Raw genomic sequence first — 20,533 nt, forward strand, 5'->3', positions numbered from 1 at the left:
GAGGGCCACATTTCCTGGTAACCTCTGTCTGAACTCCGGCCCCTGACCCTCCAACCACCCAGCCCTAATGCCCTGGGCTGAATGGGGGCAGGGGGTGGTGGTTGGTTTGGACATTTTCAGTGTATGGGTGTAGATGTGTGGAAGTAGGTGGATAAAAGGAGGAAAAGTTAAAAACAAGAGTTGTGAGTGTTTGCACTTGCTGACACATGTTCAACTTATAGTGATAAACTAGTAGGAGAGAAGCGTGTGAAGACTTGAAAAGATCTACCAAGGCCGGCAGCTCCTCCAGACTGAGCTATAAAACATTAAAAGGTATCGGACTTCTTACCTCTCTGTGATAATCCAGTCTGTGTGACAGATTACTGCGGCTGCAGCCTGCAGCCTCCATCAGCGTTGTACAGATAGTCAGAGGAGGGTACACAGGGACATGATTTATGACTGGAGAAAAGGACAAAAAGATTACACAATTTTTCAAGAAATGGTCCTTTGATGGCAAAGATTTTTTTAAGTGCTTAAATATCTCATGAAGGAGTTCATAATGTTCGAGCAGCATTCAGAGTCAGAACGAGTTTGGGGCTGTTTTGAAAAACTAAGTCATATTTGTTTTTGAATTTGGCTGATGGATTTTAGTGTAGGCAACACGGTTGGTGTAGAGGTTATCACTCTTGCCTTTGCAGCAAGAAGACCTGGGTTCGAGCCCCGGCTGGAACAAGGGCGTGGGTTTTCTCCAGCTTCCTCCCACAGTCCAAAAACTGCAGATTTGGGAATAAGGTGAATTGGTCACTCCACTGTAAATTGACCGTAGGTGTGTGAGTGGTTGTTTGTCTCTATATGTGACCAGAACGGCTCTTGCGGGTGGAGAATAAATCTGCAAAAGTAGGACTACATCTAAACACGAAGAAAACCAAGCTCATGGCATACAATCAGACTGTTCCCATCACGATTAAAACCAGGAATGGCGACGTAGTTGAGGAAGTAAAGAGCTTCATATACCTTGGAAAAGCTCAGAAAAGGACATAGAAGTAAGGAAGGCTCTAGCGTGGAGTAGCTGCCATAAGCTAAAGAAAATTTGGAAATCTGGATTGTCATAGAAGATCAAACAGAAATTTTCATCGCCACTGTAGAATCCATTTTGCTATTATGGGAGTGAAACATGGACACTCACCAAATTCTCAACAAAAAGGCTACCTACACGCGAATCATCCGAATGTGTCTTCACATCTCCTGGGAGCAAAAACTCACCAACGAACAGCTTTATCAAGACCTGCCACCAGTCTCAGAGAAAATAAAGGCAAGAAGATTGAAATTAGCTGCTCATTGCATTAGACATCCTGATATCATAGCCTCCAGGCGGGTGTTATGAGAACCTACAAAAGGGAAAAGAAGCCGTGGAAGACCAAAAGGAACCTTCATCGATACCCTAAGATCCAACACAAACCTTACTGAAGTGAAGGAAATCCAGTCCCTGATGGAAGATAGGGTGGAGTGGAGGAAGCGTTCAAGTTTGGTTTGAGTGGGAGCTCGACCAAAAGAAAATGAATGAATGAATGTGACTCTGCAATGGACTGACTAACTGTCCAGGGTGTACGCTGCCTATCGCCCTTATGTCAGCTGAGATAGGCACAGCACCCCCCTAGAACTTCTGGTGGAGGACAAAGCTGGAGACCCTAATAAAACACATTATGTATTATATGGACTATAGTTGGGGGGTACTAGTATGTAAAACACAGGTGACTAGGCCTTGGTGGAGATCTGTGCTCTTGGATTGCTCTTGTTTCTGGACTATAACATTTAGGTTGACAGCGATACTTGCACATGATACTGATCCAAAATGAGACCTGGCCTGATATTTTAGACTTGATTAAGACCATAGTCCAGACCATAGTCCAGACCGAATTGTTTTTATTTACATGTATCAATGTATATTCTTTCATGTACTTGTTAAAATTACCAACTGTTCTGTTTACAATACGATACGAAACGATACAATACGATATACCTTTATTGACCCACAGTGGGGTAATTCCCAGTGTATATATTACACTGGGAAAATGCACTTATATATTTAATTTAATTATAATATAATGAGAAGCTAACTTGAATTAACTTAACGTGAATCATGTTGTTTTGTATCTAAATTACTGGTTATGTCTCCATTATATATTATATATTATAATCACACACACATATATACTGTATATATGCTCTCTCAGTTTTTATAATGCTTTTTCGATTTTTTAAGATTTTGTAGAACAATATGGATATATAATTATATAGATAGACATATATATATATATAAAAATGTTTTTCATTACATAATATTTTATTCATAGCAACATATTGTATGCAAATGTGCTGTAACTACCCACCTACTCCATTCATCTAAAACTAAAACTGTATTCAGACATATAACTTGCAGACACAGACTCACAGACCCACCAGCACAAATCTTAGAAAAGAACATTTTAATACTTTAACGATCATCATTCAGAAATGTTTCAGTGGTACAGGCAGAGTGAAGAGGGAGCTCAATGTTTAAAGAGGCCTTTGGCTGCAGCTCCCCTCACACACACACACACACGTACACACACACACCTGTGACAGACAAACACATATTAGAAATGCTTACAGAATTGTTTGTGTGTATATGTATGTGTGTATAAATGGCTTTCAGTAAGTGTGTAAATTGTACATTTGCATGTGTGTAGGAAAGTCAGAGGTATGACAGCGAGGCAGACATTCATCGTGTTTAGCTTCATGCTGAGAAAAAGCACTACGTTTTCAACAAGCTATTGTGAATTTGCATCTGCCTAGAGTGGCACACATAAATATAAAAATAGAATAAGAAAAAAAAAACAGCTTTAAATAACGTATGTGTTAATAACAAGTTGTGTGTGTTTGTGTGAGAGAGGAAGACAAGGGGGAGTGAGGAAGGATCAAAAACCCGCTCAGTCATGTCCATGTGCTGTTGTAGAAGGTCTGAGGGGAAATACTCGTCCATGTCTCTGATCCAGTTGAGCATCCTCCTGTGGTTTCAGCAGGCATGATAGGAAATGTAGTTAAAAGCATGTGTCTCACCCACATGACAAAGGGGGAACTTTTGGAAAGGAGGAAGGAAGCACTTTTACTCTGGAAGAGGTATGGCTTAAACCTGTGGGTCCAGACTTGTTGCGTGCATGTGTGTTTGCAAGTGGAACAGCTACATTGAGGTCAGTGTCTCTCAGTCAGGAATGTAAACTTTGGGAGCGATGGTTGTTTTCTAAAGTGTGTGTGTGTGTGTGTGTGTGTGTGTGTGTCATTATACATACACAACCAAACACACACACACAACCCCTACAGCTAGTGTGCATGTATGTCCAGACCCTGCGCGAGGAGCGGCTCTGCAGGGTGTGCATGTGGCGGTGGGTGGAGCAGCATGGCGGGATGAGGGTGGGCGCCTGGGTAAGCGTGAAGGGAGGGTCCTGGGTGAGGAGGGTAGCCGGGCTGGGACAAGAGAGCGCTAGTGTAGTCACCCTGCAGAGAAGACATGGCCTGGAGACCTGTTGGGGCAGGCAGAGAGAAAGAGAGATCGTTACTATGAATAAACTGAACTTATTATTGTATTTCATTCATGTAAGGCAATGGCCTCATGTGGCGGACGCAGGGCGTCTAGTGTAGTCAGTAGGGATTATCCTCTGCAGGATTCACTGTGCAAAATCTCAGCTGACATCTGGCAATAGATAGACAATCATTCAACCATTCACTTTCACACCTATGGTCAATTTAGAGTGTCCAATTGACCTAATCCCCATATTGCATGTCTTTGGAGAAAACACACACACACATATGCAGAAAGGCACTTGTTCCAACCGCTTAAAATCATATAGCACAATATTCTATTACCCCCCACTACCCTCACATGGAGGATAAAGCTGGAGAAAATGAGTGGATGGATGGAAGGGTGCATGTTCTGTCATGATGTAGCAATAACAATATGTTGTGACCACATTTCAGAGAATTTCAAACTAAAAGTGTTTGTATTGATATGGAATGATCTATGGTTAACAATAAAAATGTATTTATGCAAAATGACTAACTTATTATAACTTGACATATAGTGGTGGGCTGCATTTGATCAATGGTCTCAAGTGGCCCGCAGGCCACGGGTTTGAGACCTCAAATGCAAATGCAGAGTGGATACACTGAATGAGACACTTTAAAACAACAAGGTGTCAATAGGTTTACACATACACACTAGAAACGCATCAGAAAGTGAATTTAGTGACAAAATACACTGATATTATTTTCAAAATGAAAGCAAAGACAAATGAATTGTGGGAGGATGTGTTCAAGTGCAACCATCTCTTAATTCTTTGTAAAAATTTAAATAAGTATAAAAATTCTCAGTGTAACTCTGTCCCTTTGAGGCCATATGCAATTAAACAAAGCAAACATTGATTATCAAAAAAGTAAAATAGACCTAATTTCTGGGAAATTGTTCTTAATATTTTGTATAAAAGAAAACTGATCTTGTCTGACCGTGCTTTCATAAGCTAAAACAATGGTGAACCTCTGCTCCTTGTTTGTGTATTCACTACTGATGTGTATTAAGGTATAAACATTCTTAAAGTCAACTTAATCATTTAAAAAAAAACGTTGGATTTGAAATCATCTACCAGGCCAGATAATGGTCCATGGGCTGAACACTGCCTTAGTCTATATGTTGATGAGTATGCATTGGTGTGAATGATGTATGTGAATGGGTGAATTGCAAAACTGTCTATATAATTTATAATCTATGTCTATTTCCAGTGGCACATTAATACAAATTTGGTTCTCTTGTGAGTATGTGGAAGTGAGTCAGAATTGACCTCAGTTGAGTGTGACTGTGTAAACAAGGGCACATGAGAATAGAAATAAAGGATATCACTGGACCAGTCCTGTAAATAGAAAAGTATTACAGTACAGTGATTCCCTACAGGCTACTGTACCTGCTGTTCGAAGACCGAGGTGGGCCTGTCCGTCGAGCCCGTAGCCCCCAAGGGCCGCTCCCTCTGGACTGTAGGGACCCCCCTGACCTGTGAGACCACACACACATTGTCATAACCTGCAACAGTTTTGCACACAGCACAGTATAACATGCTGTCCCTCATCATTTCATATCATTGTTAAAGAAGTGTATATACAGTCACTGACCTGAGCGATTTGTCTGGTCAATCATTGGCTGGACTATTCTCCTCCTGGCATTTATGAACCTGTACAGGGTCCAGAGACATAAAGATAGAGTGTTTTCAGAAAGAGAGAGAGAAAGGTCGCCCGTTAATGAAGAAAAAGGCTGACCACGAGACCAGGTTCACCGTTTCTCTTTTACAATCCTTAACCCTTTCAGAGGGCAACGTAAATCAGCTAGTATTGATCCCCCCCTGTGATAATTGATTGATCTGCATTGATTAGGTCATGAGGTGTGCGCTTGCTGCAGCAGGAGTTCAAACACAATCACAGCAATTTTGCACAGTTTTTTTTAACATTTAATACACACATCGGTGGCACAAACGGATAGCGCCTGACCACTTGTGAGCAAACCTGAGGATACATTGCCATCTGATCTGCTGGACCGCTTGTAGTTTTGGTGGTTGGGTGGTTGGAAACCACATTGAACAGAAGTGTAAATGTGAATCGTCTCTGCTCCACCCACAACAACTATGTGAGCAGTGAAAGCAAAGAGGAGTCAAAACAATAGTGCAAATGATAAGGCAGCACACAGGACGTCACGCTGTAGTCTGCTGCTGGACATCTTTGCAGAAGAAGAGGGGGAGGTGACATAAGGGGGTGTGACCGTGATAGGATAGTGATCAGATCTGGATGTGAACTGTGCTATCTGATCACAGAAAACACATTCTAATGCCAGACGTAAAGGGGATCAGTGTTAGAGCGAGTCGTCTTTCAACTGGAAGTTGTGGGTTTGTTTCTCCACTAGTCTACATACTGATGTGTCCTTGCTGTGCCGGGAGTGTGTGTGGGTATGAAATATGTGTGACAGAAAATGTATGTAAATGGGTGAATGACTGTAGTGTACAGCAGCACTGAAAAGCTCTATATAAATACAGACCATTTACCATTTGGCATTGAGTGGACATCAAGAATAGAAAGGTGCTATATATGTATATACATATAAATACAGACGATTTACAAATACACACTCAATATTTTGTGTTTGTGTCTAAAAATGAGATACAGAAAACTGAACATAATGGCATAATAAGATGTGTGTTGGATCCTCTGTTCGCCAAACTCTGAAGAATGTAAGGATCCAATTCTCCAGACATACTTCAGAATTCACATCTGAAAATGGTTTATGTTTTGCCTGTACCTGCTTTGCCTCAGCCTGATGCATGAATAGGGACTTTGGGAGTGGTAAATCATCTGATTATTGGACATTGATTTGCTATTCACTTTTATGATCATGAAGTAAGTCGATTTTACTGCTGTGCAGCTTCAGGAATAAATGCTTAGAGGGACATTTCTTCCTTCCATTACAATCTTCACTCGAACAAAGACAGTATTTTGCCAAGCAAATATATTGCATTTCAATGTGTCGTAAAATGTAGATCCTGCCAACCTGCTGTTGACGTGGCAACTGTCAAATTGAAAGTTGATGCCTTCCATTTAAACAAGAGAGTAGAAGTCATGATTGATGACCTCTCAGGTTAAAATTAGTATATTGATTTGGTGTGCACTGACCAGTTGTTGACCTGTAAGATAGTCAGTCCCGTGTCCTGTGACAGCTGTTTCTTCTGCTCCTCCGAAGGGTATGGGTGCTGGGAAAGGACATAAAGAGTAAGGAATTAATGTGGGGGAACTCTCAGTGGGAATACTGATGACCTTCCATCTGAATACACATCGGCACATTCACACACACACATTTGTGCAGGATTCATAGTGAGGACACACATAAACATGATTTTTGTCCCCATAAGGAAGACAAGTCCTATAATGTGACTGTAAACGGATTTAGGTCCCCACAACCTGAGTAACACCTGGAATACCAGGTACACACACAGGTTAGCAGAGCATACATCTTAGGACACTGCACATCCATTCATTTGGACAGCCTAAACAAAGCCTTATCACTAACCTTAACCTCTTCTTCACAGTTGCCCCCGGGATCGGAGCGACAAAAGCGTCATAAAACCATATCTAACTTTAACAAACACAGACATGCTGCATAGCCACAGAAAGGTCAGCTCAGCTAAAAGCTCATAAAAACCATTCTTATGTTCATGAAACACAGTTAAAACACAGATGGATCAAACAGCAGGAGCGGAAAAAATCCGTCACAGCGCAGACATTGAAAAGCGGCACCGGAGCGTCAGCGTGATTATGTAAACAAAAAAACATGTGTCGACCGTCGGTGGAGAATCTACAGATTCCAACGGTACCATTTTTATCACTCTACGACCAAGATTCACAGATCCAGCCCCAAAATAAGAGCAAAACAACAACTGACTTTCAAGAAATACAACCAGAAATATTGTCTTACCTTTGCTGTTTATCAAAAGTTATTTCCACCAGAACAAAACCACTTCTAATGAAGAACTACACTTTCCAGCATGCTTTGGGAACAAATCCAGGTCTGATTGATCATTACAGAGCGACATTAGATCGTTCTGATTAATGAAAGGCGAATGTCCGCACAGATGCGTCATATGCATTTATGTCCTTTTGACTCACTAATTAAGTGATTCACACACATTTGGAGACCAGGGTCTGATTCTACCGGTTTAGAGGTTTAAAACGAGCTGTCAATCACCCTAATTGACCAAGGTAAGCCAGAGCTATGGCGCTGCGTAACAGAAGATGCTGCAGAGCCACAGAGTTGTTATTACGCACCGCACAGGAAGCATCGATTTACAGCGAGTTATCATCAGTTATCAGTTATCAAAAGTGAGAACGCCCAGACATCTCTTTCCTAAAACCTCTGTTATTTCAGTCTGCTTCATTTCAGCAGCATCCGACTTTGCACAGCTCATGTCCACATGTTGTTACATGACCTCCATGTGTTTTTAAGCTCCTACTGCATATTTTAAAGGTGATATTTGCTTTAAAAAGCAATATTTTTTTAGGCGAGAGAAAAAAATAATTTTTTTATGCTGTGTTCCATGTCCATTTACTCTGACACAGTGGCATCTACAGTGGAACTTACACCTCTGGTGGAGTCCCACAAGAGGTATCTTTATTTTGATACCAAGATAATCCACATAGAGCTTGTAACTGCAAAAGAGGGTCAGGGAAAAAGTGATTAACCAAAACCAGTCAATTCCCAAAACCTTAACCCTAACCGTAACCTAATTTAAACCAGCTCCTCAGAAATTAGATTCTGCCTCATTAGGACCAGATTTTGGTCGAGGGCTACTGGTCCTCACAAGGAGAGCCAGGTCTGAAACATTAGACCTGCCTCATTTAATAAGTAATTACCAATGTAACTGCTTCACCAACAATTACTCGCTTCTTTTTTCTATCAATTCCACTGATGGGGAACATATTCACATAATCACTTAATCCCCTGATTTTCATTTGATTTCATTGACCTCCATTTTAACACTCACTTCACCTCTCTGTCTATTCTTGTCTGTGATGTTTTGTCTCACACTAAACCCTCGCTTTATGACTTTATTCTCTCATCCAGAGATATGACCAAGTTTCCTTTGTTCAGCCACTGTTCAGCAGGACTGCTCTGATCGTGGAAATTAAGTGTGGAGAAGCTCTCTCTCTATCTCTCTCACCGACAGGTGCTGGAAGAGCCATGCTCTCATGATGTTTGTGGCCACTTTTGGGAAGATCCCTCTCTTCTTGCTGTTCCTCCTGTCTCTGTCAGAATCATCATCGTCTCCTGTGCTGGGGGAGGCCACTCCTCCATCCAGACCGTCACCTGCAGGGGCACACATCAGGGAAACACTGTGTCTTAGGGACTCTAAGTATTAGTGTGAAATAATATTGGGGATAAGAATTGTATTTTTATCAGTCTCGAAGTGCAGCTCATTGTTATCGCTTAGAGTGTTGCAGAAAAGAGGTGGTCCTTCCACATTGACAGATTACCAGCATGTATATAGAACATGTATGAATTTGTTTGCCTGATTGATTCACTTGTATTACTTCTTCACAAAAATGTATTTGTTCTTTTTAATATCTTCTTTTTATTGCCTATTTAGAAAGAGAAAGACTCGTTTCGAGTGCAGTATACTTGTTTTTTTAATTTTAAATACCCTGACATAATACTGTTACTTCTGATTGAGAAAAAAATTTTGTAATATACCTATAATTTAGGCTGTTTAAATGAATGAAAGTCAATGGAAGTCTTAAAATTTATAGAATTATTGGCGCTTTTCCAATACACCGTTTGAGCACAACTTGGCTCAACACTACTCGTTCTTTTTTGCTTTTCCATTAGGAATAGTACCTGGTACCTAGTACTTTTTTAGTACCTGCTCTGGTGAGGTTCCAAGCGAGCTGAGCCAATATTAAAGGTGACGTCAACAGATTGGCAGAGTGTAACGGGTCACTAATGTGTGTGTGTCACGTATAAAACGACACCACTGCAGTTTCATGCAGCTGTGTGTGTGTGTGTGTGTGTGTGTGTGTGTGTGTGTGTGTGTGTGTGTGTGTGTGTGTGGCTGTACCAATATCACTACAGTTGTCTGCTGTGCTATGTGAGGGCAGGCCACAGGTGCCTGGTGTTCCAAGAGCAGTAGATGCACAGTCATCAGGCTCCCTGAGCCATGACATGTTCTGCAGGAGGGACAGAAAGAGAGAGCAAGAGAGAGATCAAGAGAATTTGAAATTTGAGTATGGAAAGCTGAAGAATCCCCAGCAGGTAAACAATGGGACATCCAGTGGTTGGGGCAAGGAAATAGTTTGGTGTCTCACCTGCTCTGACAGACTCGTGCAGGATCCAGTGAAGTCCTCCATGTCAGATTTGGAGCCACCTTCCCGATCATCAAGCACCAGGTCTGTGGGCATTTTGCCCTTCAGACAGGTGATGTAGCGATGGCAGAAGTTATCGCACAGGTCATGGACCTGAAGACACATGTTAATATTCATCAGTAAAATCCAGAGGAGGGATTCATATTTCATCAGTCTCACAGATTCATATATAGTGTTTTTTTAATTAGTGCTTTGCTTGCTGTGAGTGCTCGTCCTGCTCATGTTGATCTCTTGGAGAAATTCTGTAAAGGTATTCTTAAATGTCTTTCAAGGTTTGACCAAATGTTGAAATTGAAATGCAAAGATTCCTTTTTTGCATAAAGTGGTTTAAAACAGGGGCGTTTAAAGGGCCTTTGAGATCTGAGTGGCCCTACACTCATTATAGATACATTTGTTTCTTAATTGATTTATTCATCGATAAAACTGTATTTTTTTTTTTTTTTAATCTATATACTGTCGATTAAAAGTTTAGTATATACCAAGTATGAGTGTTTCAGCTCTTTATCAGATATGAGCTAAGAATAAAAACGTGTTGTGCATCCACCAACCTTCTCTAACTCCAGCAAATGAAAACGAAGGACCTGTATCGCCTGGATCATCTGAGAAGAGGAGAATGCTTTATTGATACATGTGTGACAATGTATTTAGTGTGCTGTCAGAGTGCATCATACCAAGTTGTCCAGCTCTGGATTGGATGAAAATATGGGTTTTTCGGAACGGATCTGCAAATACAAGTTCATCCTGTTATAACAAAACAGAAAATGAGCTTTCACTGAGCCGTGCGTTGTGATTGGCTCTCCTTGCTGCCACTCACCTGCTTAGCAAAAGCAGCGATGTCATCGTTGAAGGAGTCAGAGGAGCAAACGTCATTGTGGCTGTTCATGCCCGGGAGGTGGGAGGTGGCAGAGAGGGAGGTGGGGTCTCGAGGGGAGCAGGTGGCCAGCTCGCACTTCTCAAACACTAAGGCCAGCAGTGGAAACAGCGGGTGTCTGCATACACACACACACACACACACACACACACACACACACACACATTTAGACGGTTAACGTGCTATACTGTACAAAGACACAGTAACATTTGACACACTGTACACATGACACATTTACAGAAGGTGTTACATGAAGCTTCATAAAAACAGTTGTAAACACATGTATCATCATCATCATCATCATATCATTTATATGCAATGTAAATCTGTGAAATGTGCATGTTTCTGTTTTCTCTTGCCACTACTAGTAAACATAAATCACACACACACACATGTCTTCAGAAGACATTACATTGACATTCATTTCCTGGAGACTTAGTCTGACCCTTAACCATAAATCCTACTGGCCTAACCTTAACCTTTACCTGACCCTAACCTCATAGCTTACCCATAGATCTGGTCTTTGTGGTGTTTGAGTGAGTCTGGGATGGTGGGTCCGTACTGTGGGTGAGGAAGCGTCCTGACGTCGTCTCCGTATCCCCCCACCGACATGGCCTCTGACCCAGAGTAGTGCACCAGCTCTTCATACTGAAACACAATTACGTGGAGGGACAGAAAACATGAGACACGTTCAACATCTGTGCCTGTCTGACATCAGGTCTTATTGTGATTTCATTATGTGGCTGAGCTGTCAAGGAGCCTCAGCAGTGCAGCTTGACTGAAGCGTGACATGATGAAAATATCCCATGCTGATAATATGGCTGAACTATGTGTGGGGAAAACAATTCTCAGAAAAATTGGTGAATTTATCTCAAGCTTTGGTTCAATGCTCATGTAAGAGATTCAAAATGTAGGTACAATTACCAAAAGGTAGCATCAAAATAGTGACTCGACTAATTGAATAATCAATTGCAAATTATTTTGATAATTAATTAACCACTATGAGGTGTGTTTTATTAATTAATTTTTATTATTTATTTTTTTTCACCTTCACATCTGTGAATATGTTCTGGGTTCTTTGCTCCATATAACAAAGAAATCATGAAAACTGATTCATTTTGGTTTGTGGAGAAAACACACAAGACATTTGAGAATATCATTTTGAGGTTGGGGAAAACACTGATTCACAATTTACAACATATTCTGACATTATATGGAACAAACAAATAATTCATTTACTGGATATTTTTTTTTTGTATTTTTTATTTATTTTAATTCAAAAATAAAATAAATACTTTTTTATTGATGTGAGCCTCAAGATGGGATTTATCATTAAAGACAGTGACAGTAAGTCACAAACCCTGGCTCAGATGGGCTTTCTTGATTTATAGATTGTAGCATTTATTATAAAAGCATAAAATGAAAGAAGAATTAAATATGTACATAATATTTGGTGTTTTATTTCATAATAACCAAAATGTATTTCACTTTACTACGATTAAAGGCTAAAAGCAAAATATATGTACAGTATATCCAATAAAACAAAAGTGATATTTGGCATATTTGCTTCATTAATATTATTCCTTATCAATAGAATAGAATAGAATAGAATAGAATAGAATAGAATAGAATAGCCACCTTTTCAGGACACAACACGAGTTAGTGCACAATTGAACGATATTTCGGTCCATCCATGCCATCAGACTGGCACATTATAATAATTCTAAACACAAGTCTAAAATATATACAATTTATTATTATTATTATTTTAATAAATGATAATAATTTAAAAATGCACAGAACTGTACAATCTTACAGACATAGTGTATTGTAACAGTGCTCATTGCACTGATGTTTAGACATTAGAAAACAGTCCAGTCACATTTTAAACAGTCCAGTGAGAGTGAACACGTTGTACTGTTTTGCTGATCCACTCACAGATTAAGCAACTAACTGGGGCAATCTGTATGTGTTTCATGTTTTATTTACAGTATTTGTCACTGCAATCCTTCCAGTAACTAACCATTGCATAATTAATTATTGGAAGAGAAATAAACATCAACATCAATAATTCAGGTACAGTATGTGTAATAAGATTGAAAACTCCTCTAATGCAGTGTTTGCCAAACTGTCCACTTTGTAAAAATGGCTAACTACTGTGACCTAATATCAATCATGACGAGAGCAAAGTTGTTCACAATGTAGTGACGTCGTTAATAAACAGTTGGGAAAATGTTGCGACTTTGTTTGGGGACCCAAAAGAAATCTCCTGTGACCCATCTGTGGATCTCGACCCAGACTTTGGGAACACACTGCTCTAACGTGAGAAGTGGCCTAAAGTAACCCTTTCACAAACATTCAGATAACCTTGGGAATCCACAGAGCATCGACTGTGGCGACCCCTAGAGAGGGAGAAGCTGATGTTTTTATGTACCCTGTGTAAAGTCTGGACGGTGTGAGACTGGAGCTAATATTGTGTCCTTGCTTCCTGAACTCAGACTGGACAGGAGACTTCCACTGAGACAGCTTATCCTTTTAAGGACTCGCATTCATTTCCATTCATTTGGACAGCATAAACAAACCTTAACCAGTTCCTCAGAAATGAGGTTCTGCCTGATTAGGACCAGGTTTTGGTCTCCATGAGGACTACTGGTCCTGACAAAGTCAGTGTTTATGACAGAAAAGGTCCTTAAGAGGTAACAAATACACACACTTTAACACGGATGGATCAGACACACAGGGGCACACTCTCGCACTGATACAGAGGCAAACAGCAGCACCGTGAATATACGTGTCTCACACACACACACACACACACACACACCTCTGTGTGATGGAGCTAATTTGTGCTTCACTGCAGCCTCTGTCTCTGGGGCGACATTGCTCAGGTCAGCAGATCTGCCTGTTTCTCTTTCTGCTGGATTCAGTGGGGTCTCCCGCCGCAGTCTCACAGGGCCAATGGGATCACTGACAGGTAGCACCTGCTACAGTGGCCCCGCCAACACACACATTTGACTGCTGTGTCTTATTAACTCTGCCATAAAAATAAAAGTTATAGTCTGCTTATCCAGTGTTCATGTGGACACTGTTCTCCCAGGCAGGTCACTACAAGAGGCTGTGACTAACTCAAGTCCCACTGCAAATGTTTACATTAGTCTAGAGGTGAGCAACAGTATGCAGGTTTGTATGCTGTACAAACAATTTCAATATCAATATAACAAGGGTTCAATCTATATTGATATAATGGTTCATGATTCATGGGTTGTGCAACGACAAGAGATACGACACAATAAATAAATAAATAAATAAATAAATATATTTCTTCAGATATGTGTTTGTTGTTTTCTGTCCGTAAGAAGTTTAAGGTCAATGTTGGTGTCAATACAGATTATTGCTAGTTAATGAGGGCAAACGATACAGTCAAAATTGAGTCCTTTTTTTTTTTTTTACTTTTTTACAAACTCCCAACACCAAACTTTATTAAAAATGTTCATGAATATTGGAACTTTTTACAAAGAACAAAATCATGTGTAAAGTATCTTCCTATTCTGGAACTGCGCTCTACATGCATCCACATACATCTCTTATCATTTAATGTATAACGTTTGGTAACAGATAGTAATTACAGTAAGAGCACTTTGTAATTACTTAATGATATGGTAACTGTTAAAATGAAAGGCCCATATCAAAAATGACTGATTGACCCCAGATCACAATGAAGTGGTTTCTTCAACTTTCAATCAAGGCGCTAAACTTAGTCTTATATTACATGACATTTTATCAAGATAAATCAATAAAGACAAATTTATTAAATGTATTATTATATATATCGTATATGTACAGTTAGATATGTTAGAGTTCTGGAAGTTGACTGAGAGAATAAAAAGATAACTGTACATAAGGGGAGGACTAGATAAGTGTAAACTTCTTTCTACTTCTGTGTGTTTGCTCTATGAAGGGAGAGAAAATAAATCAAAATGCATTGTGTGTGCATACGTGTGTATGTATGAACATGTATATATAGATCCATATTATTATTTATTCTTTTTTTACATGCTCTAAATAAAGCTCAATCAAATCAAACATTGATGTTTTTTATTGCAAAAGTTTTGCTGAGTGCATAATTGTTTAAATTGTAAACATTAAAACTGAACAGTGATTATTTTTACATATGTTGACCTCCTGAGAATTAAATCACAGCTGATTTAAATGAATCCTCCTTCAGGAGCCACACTTTGTGAACCACTTAAAATGATTTTAAGTCCCAGTCTCATTTGGCTCCCGGGATCACAGAGAGAGCCGCTATCAGATTGCTCGTCTCTCTTTACACTCGGCCACTATCAGGTTTCTGTGCGTCACTCGGATCAAAGCGTTCAAGACAAATTCCCCAAATATTCCCTTTCAGCCAATATTCACAGGCAGAACAAGAGTGTTTCGTTCACTTTGGCTTGAGAACAAAGATCCAAAGAGCCAAAACTCATCAGCTGTTATACATTCAAATTGGAAGTTTTCATTGAAATCCCGTAGAAACTATTTAACAAGCAATTATATCATTTTGGCATATTTTTTTTTATAAGTTGTATGCCAACCTCCCTCAAACATCTGCGTCCAAACACACAACAGAGCACCAATTTGATTTTCTTAACATTTTACAAGAAGGAATATTGTGATATTGTTGAAACTGTTATTAAGGCCTATTATACACCGTACAGCATAATTATACACAACAGAGTCTGTGGTGCATTAACTGATGCTGTAATCCAGTAAAATCCAGTAAATCCACAGCCTACTACTATTTTTGCTATTTGATTTGGGATATCCAAGTGTGTGTGTTGTCATATTTCATACACACTAGTGAGTGATTTTTTTCCCAAACATTGGGAGAGTCTTCTAAGCCAGGTCTCCTCTCCTCTGGGTCGGCCTGCAGCCACCAGCCTCTGCCCTGCCTCTCAATCACTGTAGCAAAAAAACTGACCTACTTACTGAGCTGCAAGAGCTGCATGTCCTCTCTCCTCTGCCTCTTAATGATTACTCTCTAACCCTTATGTGCCATTATCACGCCTGACTGACATGACATTACACAACAATATGTCCATCTCGATCTGAGGAGAGTGGAAATATTGGAGCCAAATAAACTCCTCCCTGCAGTGTGTTTTCAGAGATATAGTAGCAAGCAAAAGACGCATTAACCTCCACTGAATCATTTTGAAGTTGCTTCTCACTTCATAAAGATGCTTTTTTGATTAAACATGTCTGAGTAGCTGTCATGTTAGTTTAAAGGGGATTAGTCAGGTGATTTTGGATATCGTATATGGTCCTGTGAAGTAGGTTTTTAAGACTGCTGTTGATAATCATCATCATTTATTGTATTTAGTATATTTGTGAAATACACTAAATATTATAAATAATATATATATATATATATATACATAGAATTGGCTAAATTATATTGTAAAGGTCACTTTATGATCACATTATTAATGTTAAGATTAATTATTTATGTTATGGCAGAATTTGACCATATTTAGAGTCAATTTCACTGTTTTTAAATATCCTTCCTTTAACATTAAAAAGCCAAAGAAATAAACAAAGGTAATAGGTGTATTTTAAGAACATGTAAATACAGATCATAAATTACTTTAGCGTGTATTTACAGTGTTGTCACTCTCCTTTGAGAAGAACAAACATGAGAAACCTCTTCATGAGTCTAGAGAAACAGCCTGTGTTCAGCTTTATATCCGCACATGCACATGATATAAACTAAAACTATCCAGATATTATTTATACCCACATTTCCCAGCCTTTGCACACAATTGCTATTAAACGTTTTGCTTCAGATTTGTAAAATGCTTCTCTCTTTAACAAGTGTTTTTGTTATTTTTTTTCCAATTTTAGAATCATAAACTCTGGACAAAATGACCCCAATCTCTAATTATCCATCTAATCAATGCAATAACTATTGATTTGGACAGACTTAAAACTTGTTTTCAGATCCACATCACCTGTATAACCATAACCATAATCCTCAGGGAGACCAAAGCCTGATCCTGATGAGGCAGAACCTCGTTAGGTTAAAGTTAGAATTAAAGGCATTTTCTGGTTATGATTAAGATGAGTGATAAATGCAATGTCCTAACAGGACCTCCACACAAACCTGTGTGTGTCCGTGTGTGTGTGTGTGAGTGTGTGTGTGTCAACCATATGCTGCCATGTTGTGTTTTTCCTCCTTACTAATATCAAACATTAATATCAAACATGTATCATCCTGAGCAGACTCTGCTCTGAAACACATGAATGGCTCGAAAAACAAACAAATACACACACCAGCACCACAACAACAAAAACAACAACAACAACGACAGCAACAGGACGTACCCTCTTCTCCATGCGGCTCGACAGCCAGTCCTAACCCGGAGATGATGCGGGCTCTTCTCCCTCCTCTGTCCTCTCACTCCTGTAAATCAAAGTGCATGTGTTTTGATTATAAACTTAAGTAAACACAATGAATACACAACACAAACGACCTGTGCGATTTAACACACACACACACACACACACACACACACACACACACACACACACACACACAGGGCGCCTGTTCCTCTGTGTGTGTCCACTCTCAGACCATCGTGTTTTATAGTGAAAAACCACGATGGGACTGAAGGTTTTATGAACCTGATACTGTTGATATTGTTACACGCTGAGAGCTAATAAACGCTGTAATAAAGCGTATTTAAAGCGATTCTAAACGCTATTTCCTGCTGATGCTGGCTGATACATCATCTCCATGCTCTAGTAAAAGGGTCTTAAATGTCCCACCCGAGGCGTAAATGTGTGCCGTATCCACTCCAGTCCTGTCCAGGCCGGGTCGGGTCTGGTCTGGTCCGGTGTATCCAGCAGCTCCGCGGAAGAGGAGGAGGAGGAGGAGGAGGAGGAGCACACGGGTAGCAGCGGCGCCTTCTTGGACTGGTGCGCCCTCGCTCCGGCTCGCACAGCCTCGGGATGCTCGGTGTGTGTGTGTGTGTGGAGGAGGAGGAGGACGGAGAAAGAATAGCGTCCCCTTTCTTTCTGGCTCCTTGTGCTCGCTGTCCGCGCAGCGCACGGACACAGGCTGGAAAAATGTCACGGCTGCGAATGAGCGATGGTGTTTTCTGATTCCAGAGGAGAGAAAGAGCAGGAGGAGGAGTGATGGTGGTGGTGGTGGTGGTGATGTGTAGGTTTCAGAGGGTCAAAACGCGACGGGGTTTCTTAGCGCCCTCCCTCCCTCCCTCCTTCCACCCCTGCTCCTCTTCTTCCTCCTCTACTCCTCCTCCTTATCGCAAACAAACGGCGAAGGAGAATGAGCAAAAGAAAGAGAAGACCCCCCTCTGTCGTTTTATCTCTGCCCTCTGTGCTGATATCACTCCTCCCATCATCCATCCACCCAGCCTTCCCTCTTCATCTCCTCATCCTCACTGCAGCTGCACTATTATCATTTGTGAACTCGCTCTGAAATAAAGGACAGGAGCGTTTTAAGGGACTATAGGGGCCCAGAGCAAAACAGACAGTGGGGCCCGACTTTAAATTTCACCAACCACCCCAAAATTACAGACCACAACTAAAAGATTACTCATCTAGAAACACTTAACATTCATACAGGACTTTCTCCACTTTGTCTTTTTGTTTTGTAAACACAGCATTGTTTCAGGAAATGTCAGCTGTATCACTGATATGGAAATACTCCAAAACTTTGACATACAGTATGTATGTGTTCTGTGGACAAACTTATTTAAATAAAGCTTTATTTATATAAGTGCATTACAAAAATGAAAACTTTACAATGTATACAATCACAGAGAAAGAGGCCTAATGGAGGAAATCAGGGCGACTAAGGAAAGAAAATAAAAGTTATGAAGCAAACAGACCAAATAATCCACAGATACAAAGAGAGGAAGAAGACGAAGATAAGCAAAAACAAATACAAGAGGAAGTGAGAGGTGGGGTTATGTTATGACATCATCATTTTCCCAAATCGGACTATGAATCACATTATTATGTTAGTCAGACTAAGACCCGCTCAATTTTAATCAGACTAACGTATACTGTAACGCCTTAGTCCAACTAAAATTGGACTTTCAACATACATGTTTGAGTGCAAACAGCATGAGTGACAGGCAGTGAGGGTCACATGCATGTTTCACCAAGGTCCAATGACACTGTATCGCTCACTGTTGTCAACAGTGCATGAAGTGGGAAAAATAAGTGCCAATTCTCTCCTTTACTAAATCATTACACACTAAATTATGACAATATTCAGTAAATAAAAGATACCAGAAGATGTAAGTGATGTTTACAACATATATTTATTTAAATAGTTTGTCAATATTAAAAAACTGGACCTATGTTACACATTTTGCCAACTTGTATATTTAAATTGTCTCTAACATTTCCAACAATAACTTAAACTTATGGGGACAGAGATAAAACAACGCTGGGATATGGAATAAAAAGTTGCTGTTGTTGTTGATTTATTATTATTTAAATAATAAGAAGAAAAGAAAAAAATTAAGAAAAAGAAAAAAAGCAGTATTTTTTGGATGTATTTGTTTGCATTGGCACAGCTCGCCCTGCGACCCTCCTATGGAGGATAAAGCAGTAGAAGATGGATGGATTATACTCTGTGATGAAAGCCTCCTTATTATTTTAGTTGTTTAAAATTATTAATTAACAGTGTTGAAATTAATGCATGAATACATGGTAGTGATAGTCGTTTGCTCAGTATTTTATTGATACAGTAATTACCCATGAGCATACTGTGTGGACAGAGCTTACGTGCTAATTAAATGTTACATCACAATTAACTTATTGTATTGTAGTCAGTCATACAGTTTAAGTTGCTCCTCCCCAAAATATTTTTTCTTGGGGGCCCCCTTCTTAGTTTGGGTCCCCAAGCAATTACCTGATTTTCCTTCACCGTAGCAACACCCCTGCACATAAAACAGTGCTATTATGGGAGCCAAATCACAAAATAAACCATTAATTAACGGCCGCAGCTGCAACACCAAATATCATTTTGAATTGGAAAACAAATACTTTAAGCATTTAACACATATACACATACATATTAACTAAAATGTTAGAAACCTAAAGCAAAATCTCAGTGTTTGGGAACCACTGATTTAACACAGAAACTATAATTCAGATCATTCACAGACATGTTTTATAATTACATGTGCAAATACAATTTATTTTTTGTTGTTGTTGTTGTTTTAGAAAAGAGAAAATAAATGTTTTCTTTACCACAAATCATATTGAAGCAGGCTTGATGACATTTACAGGCTTATGTCCTGTTTTACTGTGTTTAAATGGCGGCAGGAGGAGGTTTTTGTTTGTTTGTTTGTTAGTTTTGTTTTTTTCACACAGCCCAAATGTCTTTCTCTGCTCCTCAGGACAGTTTGTTGATTGGCAGAAAAAGGTGAGAAAGTGAGAAAGTTTGGTTTGAACCTGGATCCCGGTGGAGTATCAGTGAAGTGTCAGTGTTGTGTTGTAAATGACACCTGAGTAACATAATAATTATTCAGGACGCTCCTCTTCCCTCGGCCCCGCTGTGATGGACCAACAGGCGGCTGCACTTCAATTGCGGGTTAGCGGGGAAGAGCTCGCCGGGGCAGGCGTCTCCGTGGGCGGCAGGGAGTGTGACGGTGGGGCCGCGGCAGCGCCGGT

General features: G+C 39.9%; 1 protein-coding gene across 1 annotated transcript; it reads right to left on the reverse strand.

Annotated features, from left to right (window-relative positions):
- Positions 1–3,339: 3,339 nt before the first annotated feature.
- Positions 3,340–17,218, reverse strand: meis3 (myeloid ecotropic viral integration site 3; the record flags this gene model as incomplete). Its single annotated transcript, XM_083886843.1, has 12 exons — positions 3,340–3,539; positions 4,971–5,057; positions 5,176–5,234; positions 6,721–6,797; positions 8,763–8,908; positions 9,657–9,765; positions 9,904–10,053; positions 10,509–10,559; positions 10,632–10,682; positions 10,775–10,949; positions 11,340–11,479; positions 17,207–17,218. The coding sequence occupies 12 exons, from the start codon at positions 17,216–17,218 to the stop codon at positions 3,340–3,342; spliced, it is 1,257 nt and encodes a 418-aa protein (XP_083742969.1).
- Between the last annotated feature and the right edge of the window lie 3,315 nt (positions 17,219–20,533).

Source organism: Microchirus variegatus, assembly GCF_963457635.1.
Source record: "Microchirus variegatus genome assembly, chromosome: 3".
NCBI classification, from domain to species: Eukaryota; Metazoa; Chordata; class Actinopteri; order Pleuronectiformes; family Soleidae; genus Microchirus; species Microchirus variegatus.